General features: G+C 35.4%; 2 protein-coding genes across 2 annotated transcripts; one reads left to right on the top strand and one right to left on the bottom strand.

The window, feature by feature from the left end:
* Positions 1-904: 904 nt before the first annotated feature.
* Positions 905-4596, top strand: LOC138326048 (uncharacterized). The gene is made up of 4 exons (XM_069272162.1): positions 905-1560; positions 2321-2562; positions 2863-2973; positions 3611-4596. Exons 2-4 carry the CDS (start codon positions 2437-2439, stop codon positions 3962-3964), a joined length of 591 nt encoding a protein of 196 aa, XP_069128263.1. The 5' UTR covers positions 905-1560; positions 2321-2436; the 3' UTR covers positions 3965-4596.
* Positions 4597-5697: 1101 nt separating this feature from the next.
* On the bottom strand, positions 5698-8550 carry LOC138326049 (uncharacterized). Its single transcript, XM_069272163.1, has 3 exons — positions 8137-8550; positions 7675-7811; positions 5698-7282 (listed from the first exon to the last, which is right to left on the bottom strand). Exons 1-3 carry the CDS (start codon positions 8402-8404, stop codon positions 7136-7138), a joined length of 552 nt encoding a protein of 183 aa, XP_069128264.1. The 5' UTR covers positions 8405-8550; the 3' UTR covers positions 5698-7135.
* Between the last annotated feature and the right edge of the window lie 1098 nt (positions 8551-9648).

Below are 9648 nucleotides of genomic sequence, written 5' to 3'. Positions count from 1 at the left end.
TGTCAAGTTATTACAACCAATGCTTATTAGTAGTAAAATTATTTACAATCGCTTTAAATGCCACATGGAAGAAGACGCAGAAATGGTCATCAATTGAGACATTATATATACAAATCAACTACACATTGACAGTTTAATGCCAGTTGAAAGTTTGAACACAAGATTTCAACAATGCATTAACAATCTCCAAGAAAAATAGTTGAAGGTTTATTTTAAGCCGTTGTCAATAATGTGCAATTTAAAACATATTTTCGTAATTAAACGATGATTCCTTCCTTCTGTTAACCCTACACGTCACTGAAATAAACGTGATGGATTCCCGAGGTTTGTTTTTATTGTGTAAGGAAATTGATCATGATTGTATACTTGATATAAGTCTACTGATATATTGCTTTTGATGGTTCTTAGAAACCGATGTAGACAATAGGTTTGTTTGTTCTTTGTTCTCCCACACAATCTGACCTTGACACTTAGAAGGATGAAATGACTGTGACACTATATGGACTATTTACCTCATTTTTATTTACGTTGAATGAATACATTACTGATGCCAATCATGGCCTTTAAGAGACTTATTGAAAATGATTAAAAATACTATTCTGTATTGATTTTATTTATCTATATTTAATATTTTAAAGTTATTTATTTTTATCTTTGCTGCCTCTTATGTGACACTATTGTCATTTCCTTTGATATGTTTAAGTACTCTGACTGTAGTAACTGTTAATTAGACAACTGAAGAATCATAGCTAAAAGGATGAAACAGTTGGATCATGCTCGTTGTCGTACAAGCGGTCCTCATGCTCGTTGTTGTACAAATTCAACCAAAAAGGACCGTATGAACCGGTTCTTAAATATTCTGAGTACATTTTCCTATATATCTGTCATGAATTTCCTTTATGTGAATATGACGTTCTCTACTTTGAAGGAAAGAACTTTGTCGGTTCCTTACTGGAAACGCGAAATTCAAACTTCCTGCCTAAGAAGACCTTAGATAATTTTAGACTATATGAATCATTTGATAATTATGCCACCTGAAAGTGCCGGACTTAAACCCGGAATTAGGTCAAATATTCTTAACAGATTATTAAGTCGTTTGACTTTCGTTTAGGAAGCAATAGTGTTGAGTATGATATAAAATATATCAAAATATGATAGTGATAAACAATTGGAAATGGAAGACAAAGGAGACGAGCGGGGTTGGACGACATTTTTTTTTCAGAAATAGTCTAACAGAAATTAATGGAGGAGATAATTTTCGATAAGACATACTTCAACCTGTCAGATCTCTACCACTGGTGTTAGTAGTACTGAACCATGTAATAAGAAGCTTAAGTACTAAGTTAATATTCAATCAAAGGATTTATGGACCATTGGTACCGGACAAGGAAGTGGCACGAGCCTATTGAACGGTCAGTCGATGTGACCTCGTTACACCCATTTGACCTGCATTTGATTCCTCTAGCACGGAAATTCCGAACTGTACTTAGACTGAGAGATTTCCTTGAAGTGCTACCAAACTTAAATGCCGTACCTTCTTGGTGGGAATCTCTAAACATGGTAAGCCGATTAATTAAGGTTGATCAAAACTGAAACTGAATTTTCGAAAACCTGAATGACATCGAAAAGTCAGTATTTGATTGAAGTGGTGAAATGGTAAAAATTTACAAAAATGTGGAAGGGAACCTCGTTTTAGCCCTATAATATTCTTCTAAATTGCTGAAAACTGTCAATTTTTAAGGACTGTTAAAACATATTTGAGCATACCTTTACTTTTAGAATACTTATGCTTGTTATATTTTACCTAGGTAAGTTCTGTCTTTGTAAATGTCATAAGCTAACATAGACATGGCAATTAACCATAGTTTATAGTACTAGTATAAGTCGCGTAGTTAAAAAAACGTTCCCATGAATTAATTTATCAAACTGCGATGAAGATGAAAACATTCGTTTTCATTAGCCCAATTTCTTAACAGAATGGGATGCTGTATTGAAGGAAATGTTATCATTTTTGTCTAGTTCACCCCAAAGTCTAAAAATGATTTTTATACATAATAAGAGAGATCTTAAGTCTATTTGGACTTCTTCGCCGCTGGGGAGAACGGTTTGGTTCCATCAACAGATAAAAAAAAAAAACCTCGCTCGACTCAGTAGTGTGCGTTCTGAGAAATATTTGTTAGCCACATATCAATTCCCACAAAGTAGATGTGAATCTTTGAAATGTAACAAAAATCTATATAAATCTATCCTATTCCCAATTTGCATGTCAGTGTAGTTTTCTATGTTAATTGCAATAAAATCAAAATCTTTTGTGTACCAGGAGTTTTCCTGACTCAGGCCTGTGCAGTTTTGGCCACATGTTCCGGATTGACTTATAATGTACCAACGCCTCAAATACAAAGAGTGTGCGGTAACCAGGTGGATATCTGTTCTTCCATGGAAACCACCCCTCGTTCTGTTCAGTCTGAAACCGACGGTAGTCCTGGACAGGCATTCAACCGGCACATGAGGCTGAAACTGTGGAAGAAAGCTAAACGAGTAGACGCGGTATTCAATAGTCTGGTGAGATGGATTCTGTATAAAATACTAATATAAAAACATCTTTTAATATGTGAGAACCTTTGTCAAACCTTTTTATCAATCACGCTTAAGCCTTTAAGCAACATGTGAATCATATGTACCTGCTGTTATACGTTAAGAGGTGTTTTCTTTGGTTTAACCGTTACAATATTTGCTTTCATCGCTTCCTGAGGCTGTTACAGTTAAGTTGTATCATTCTGTTCCAATTAACCATGATAATATAAGAGTGGAAGTAGGTATTACATTTTGATAACTGAATTACAACTGTGTTGTTTTCTGTAGTATGACAGGCTGAGGCCTAGTGTTGTCCCCCCTACCACATCGGAGTGTGACCAGTGTTTGGAAACCCTTCTTCCAAGACGTCTTCCTCACGGGAATATCACAGAACAACAGGTAAGGGACAACGTCAGGTGGCTGGCCCAGCCATACATAAAGAAAGTATCTATATAGGACATATTTATGAAAGGTAATGTTAAATCATGTGAACGGTCTCGACATGGAAATGTTTAACATGAAAGTCACACCACAGAACCTTGTCTGGAGTCCTTATTGTTATTGCGTGTTATCGCAAGAAGTATTGTTAGTGCAAAAGGTATAAACATCTCATTATATTTGAAAATCGTTAAGAATTCGTTCAAAACATAAACAATTTGTTAAAACACAAGATGAACGAAACTTTCTCTTAACTCATTCACCCATGAAGGCGCATTTGGACTCTTCTAAATCAAAGACTAGGCGAGTCCATTATGAAATGTCAGGGGTAAATGTAGTCCGCTAAACCTGCCTATAATATTAGGCTTTTTAATATTTTTTTTTGCTAATACATGTATATATATATTAGGATTTAAAAAAAAAACCTAATAATATAGGCAGGTTTAGCGGACTGATGTGAATGAGATAAACTATCGGTTACAGTAACCTCTATCGAATTTAGTGTTTGTTTTATGACAAACTCTCTAGCTGGTCAACTCACTAAATTGAGTTTGGTAATATCAACAATTACATATCATGTATGTCTATTCTCTTTCAGATGAGAGACAGTTTATTAGCCGATTATACCATGTTAGGTAAAGTGGCTGGTGCATTGATGAAAATGCAAGAAGATTGCGAGTATAACGGGAGACTTCATCGTCGTATATTATCGGCGGAAACCCTAACGAAACAGATGATGTGTCAGATTGGGCAAGCCTTGCCGAGTGTTGGGGGAGAGTTCCCCTGTAGTCCTCACCACCCTGTCCTAATGTCATGGTGCCACACAGACAACTGTTTCGACTGGAACATACGCAACTTCATAGCGATGGACAAACTCATAAGTACCTCCCAGGCTGTTAAGACCAAGTACAATAGGTTATTGTCTAGTCATGTGATACGCTGTGAACATTAATATGCTGACCCAGTCCTCCGTCGAAATCTCGTTTTCACGTATACGTATACTTCCTAAACCCAAGACCTCTGTCAGAATAAGATCACTTTCGGGAATCACATGACTGCGAGTTTTTCATTCATCAAATACAAGTCTGAATCTACTACGAAATGGCGATAACCAATAGAACTTTCTATATCTTGTTACTAGGTTCCTCATTGACCCCCATAAACTGTAATTTATAAAGCTATTATACGTATCATTTAAATTTACGCGGTCATGTGATCTCCGACAGCAATGGCGACTACTATTGGTGTGAGAGATTATGTAAGAGGAAATTAAGAACAACCATTTTAGTCATGGTTGTATCTACATTGAAGACGACCAGTATTCCTTAGTGAATGTGATATTTTTTGTAATTACATTTTATCTGATATCCACTTAAGATTACATATCTATGGTGCCAAGTAAGTAAGTTGATAGTCAATTGACAAGTTTAATATCTATTTCATATCTATCACATGTATTTTATATTACAATATTATCAATCAAAGTTTTATGATTTTTTTAAATTTTTCGAATGAATAATAAATATTTTACATAACATTTTTTTTGCCATATATGTACATGTATATTCCAATTTACCTCGATGTTATATTTCTCGTCACATACCGTATTATTACATGATGTCTTCTGAATTTATGTTATAATAAAAATGTGCAATACATGATTTTTTATTGTTGTTAGTTCATGTTCCGACTCCTGTGTGGAGTAGCACAAGTAAAACGTGATAGTATCATACATAAAACACTGCAGTCACAAACATTGATTTTGATATTTGTCTAGGTACTAAGTACTTTACAGACAACGTACGTACATACATATTGTATCAGAAGGCGAGTGTTATATCTGTAAAACTAATATACCGACAAAAATGTTTCTAGTTTGTAATTTTCGTCGATAACCGAAGTCATGCAGAAGTTCTTTGACACTTTGTAACTAAGAAATATATAGTGGAATCAGAAATAGGTTAAAACGGAATCCTACAATGTCGAATGGTCAGGTCGACAAAATGCGATCCCTAGTAAATACTGATTGCGTATATGGCTAAACGAAAATGATTAATTCTAAGAATGGCCACAGCCGCCATCTTGAAAACACATTTTGAACTTCTTCTCAAGTTCTACCGGTGCGATTTTGCTAAAACTTGCATGAAATGATCCTGACATGGTCCCGACAAAGTGTTGTTATTGTTCAGGTTGATCCGAAATCCAAGATGGCCGCCACAGCCGCCATCTTGAAAACACATTTTGAACTTCTTCTCAAGTTCTACCGGTGCGGTTTGGCTGAAACTTGCATGAAATGATCCTGATATGGTCCCGACAAAGTGTTGTTATTTTTCGGGTCGATCTGAAATCCAAGATGGCCGCCACAGCCGCCATCTTGAAAACACATTTTGAACTTCTTCTCAAGTTCTACCGGTGCGATTTGGCTGAAACTTGCATGAAATGATCCTGACATGGTCCCGACAAAGTGTTGTTATTGTTCAGGTTGATCCGAAATCCAAGATGGCCGCCACAGCCGCCATCTTGAAAACACATTTTGAATTTCTTCTTAAGTTCTACCGGTGTGATTTGGCTGAAACTTGCATGAAATGATCCTGAGGCTGTTCAGGTTGATCCGAAATCCAAGATGGCCGCCACAGCCGCCATCTTGAAAACACATTTTGAATTTCTTCTTAAGTTCTACCGGTGTGATTTGGCTGAAACTTGCATGAAATGATCCTGATATGGTCCTGACAAAGTGTTGTTATTTTTCGGGTCGATCGGAAATCCAAGATCTCGACAAAGTATTGTTACATCTCTGGTTGATCACAAATCGAAGATGGCTACCATGACACTATATCTAATTAATTTCCTATATGTTAAGGCCCTTGGGCCTCTTGTTGGAAATAAAATTTGTTGAAAGAAATTGAAAATGATCCTGACATGGTCCTGACAAAGTGACACCATATATAATTAATTTTACTATTGCCAAGGTAGTCAGATGACCGTTAAGGCCCTTTGGGCCTCTTGTTGAGTTATAGCCAGGAAAAGAATCTCGGACGGACGGAGTCATCAAACAATATCCCCCGCAAACGCGTTTTGCGAGGGATAAAAAAGAAGTGTGTGGAAATGATTTGTCATGTAAGCAAAACAGACTTGTCAGCTATTTAACAAACATTTTAAATTTTATTAATATTAATCAATCTATACCATTCAAACATTATTTCTAATTGAAAAGATCTTTTTCACTCACTTATATCTTTCTCAACTCGAGATGAGAATATGGTCGTTTTTGTTCTAACAACTTCTAAATATTCCTTGCACTTCACTGTCCAACTCCTACACAGTAGTCGACTTACCATTACTTGGTAGGAAATGCACATGACAAACGTTACTAAGAGAACCGCCTAACGACTGATCATGTGGGGTCCAATTAGTCCTTGGTTCATGTGTATCCCTTATCGACTTTTCAATTAGGTACACATATTGTGTAAGCTACTTCTGATGTATCCTAGATTCATCGATTGGATCACCATAACTGATTCTTATAGAATGTGTCATATTTTTTAAACATTAAATATCAAACATCTGGTACTCTTTAATGTGACATTGTTTTCATTAGGACAAACAAATAGATATATTCCAGATGTCGCTCTATAAAGTTGTTGTAGTAGTTGTTAACTAAAATTACTTCAAATCATTTCAAACCAATGTGGAACTGGTTTTACCTTTGGAGCAATAACCAATCGCACAGAGAAGTGAAGAGAAAGGACGTCAAATTGTTAGGACACGTATGTACATACTTGGAGATGCTGAAGATTTAATCCTAATACAAATGTATATGGCAATCCAAGTTGTCATTAATTCACAGAGAAATTTGATCAAAAATACATCTAAATGATGCGTAAGTATATAAACACTGAGTACCACAGGAATGCCAATCAGTGCATGTCAAAGCAATATACACCAGTGTATATAGAATTGTGAGACATACCAAGGGCAACAACTCTGTTAAAAACAATTTTTATGCATGTACCTCCACTTAAAAAATTACAACTACTAGTCACTGAAGGCATAAAAATACAAAACTGTAGAACACGAATGGACTTCAGTTATTAAAGTTACTCCACACTATATAACATTGATGTCAGGACTTTGAGGGAAATGTCGTGCCTTTCACTGTAGTCCTGTGTAGAATACGGAGTCCAACATCAGACACTGGGTACTGGGTTTCTGGTGTGGCCTCGTGACCAACAGCCAAATTATCAGATATAATGAAATCACCTTCTTCCCACTGAAAGTAGAAATGCAATCAGAGATGTGAAATATATATTTTGAACATGGCAAAACAATTCCTGTTGTACAGTTATATTTATAAGTGCTTTATGTCTGATATTTATTCTAAATACAGTGAAATATGATTATATTAATAGACTGTCTTCTAGACAGCATTCAAAGTTTGGAGCTCTTGGAGAAAAAATAATGCAACCTACTGGTGCATCCAATATCTAACAAGTACTAAGCCGTAAGGGGCCCCGATAACGCGTTTTAACTTTGGGTGGGCATTGTAGAATTTGGATATGATTTCACAAAAATGATATTTAATATTACTACTTTTAGGACATGTTATTTACAATGTTAATCAAAGTACTGTGGCCAAATATTTAACACACATATTTGTCTCACCTTATGTGAATAAATAAGCCGGCGATCATCCTTTACAATTTCCTTATGTATATCCTTTAGAATTCCTATTGTTTCCATGTCGGATGTGTATTGTTCTTTTTCTGTACCTTTATCCACAATGAACCCTTCAGTCATACCTAGATGGAAACATAATGTCTGTAACAAAACACAATATAACCTCAAACAAAATATCCTAGAATTATTAAAAGAGCAATAGGCAAACACAACCAGGAGAGTTGACTTTGACAATGTTAATATGTTGGTCGACCAGATCCACCCCCATCTTTGATACTCCAGAGATCACTTTCACTGTCATTATATCCACCCCTAGAATATTTCATAACACCTTCACTTTCATTATCAGTGACCGTGTAGTTTCATGTGTGGCACTGCACGAGGTTTTACAAACAACACGAGACATTTCTGTTAAGCTAACAAGTCTTTAAGCTTTTAATATCGAACCTGTATTCCCAACCCGCGTGCAGCCCTCGGACTCGTCATTAGAGACCCTGAAAACATCGGGATGTGGAGATTTCGGGTGTTTGTAGAACGTTGACTCCATGTCGCCGAACCATTTACTGATTTCCACGTGCTTGTCACCGCTGATCACACCCTGGTTCTTAAAAATCAACAATTTGTGTTTATGTACATCCGCACGAATACTGTTGATAGCCTCCTGGCATGTTACTTCCACCAATTTAATAGTTGATACAACTTTGCCTATTTTCATTTTGACAATTGACTTTCTTACCTCCAAATCAAAAGAGTTCCGTTTTCCATTTTACCGTAATACACCTAAAAAGCGTACCATGCGGTAGTATTGATTTTCCCTGAAAACTTTTAAATGTATTGCCTAATTGGCATGAAGGATAGATGTAATGTACATGTATAATGTAACCTTTTCCTTCGTAATTTTATAAAATTAATAGATATTTAAAAAAAAAAATAGTTAACAGAGAAATGTTGACGTTAAAAAGTTGAAACTTATAATGGTTGTAATTAAACTAATTATGGGAGATCAACAAATTACCCATCCATGGTACTCCAGAGGTTATTATCACTATTGTTATTATCCATCCCTGGAATATGTCATAGCATAACTGAAGGTTCTATGTGTAACAAAAGATGCGACGGGTAATTTGGACCTTTAATGTAAAGTTGGTTGTTGCGCTCAGTAAGTTTCAAACATTTCAAAGAATCTCATGTCAAAATATATTCCGAAAATCAACATTTTGTCGAAATCCTTGCGTCACATCATTGAAAATATTACACAGGCGAAATCACTGATATTAGGCAGATTATGTCATAAAAGGCAATTTTTATTTTTTATTTCATTGAAGTATTTGTCATTTGCTGCAAAACCGGTGATAATATTTTCTTGAGTGGCAAGCAGGTAAAGAATGAGAATAGAATACAGGTACTTCAGAATTTTATAAAATTTTGTTAGTAAAGATGCTCCACAGCCGACAGAGCATAAACAATGCTTGTCATTTGAATAATAATTGGTGTATATATGTCTAATTCACAAATGATTTATAATAATTTATTTTGATTTTGGTGCATGCTCAATCAGTACTTCATTCCATGTAGGACATACTGCCATGGAATGTTTTTGGGATGCAATTTTCAAAAATTATTTTAAATATTGTTATCTTGAAGTAACAATAGAAGTTTAAACTTTTCAATGGTGGTAATGGTGTGAGAAAAATACTAAATTGTCTGCTCCTGTTTTTTGATAGAGGAAAATCCCATTAATGTCAGCAGTGGAGCATCTTTAAAGTTGGTTTACAAGAAATCACTTAATTTTGATATTAAATCACCCTTAAACCGTGATCACCTTCTCAACATGTTTTTTTTATGACGTCATATCTGTACGTTCAACATGGTGCTAGCATTAAAGATGTAGGTTACCTAATATGTTATATAGAAAATACATGGTAAGTATCTTACAATGTAATGTTTATTTTGGTGCGA

Source organism: Argopecten irradians, chromosome 6 (assembly GCF_041381155.1).
Source record: "Argopecten irradians isolate NY chromosome 6, Ai_NY, whole genome shotgun sequence".
NCBI classification, from domain to species: Eukaryota; Metazoa; Mollusca; class Bivalvia; order Pectinida; family Pectinidae; genus Argopecten; species Argopecten irradians.
The sequence above is the reverse complement of the archived record's forward strand: the minus strand, read 5'-3'. Positions and strand labels throughout refer to the sequence as shown.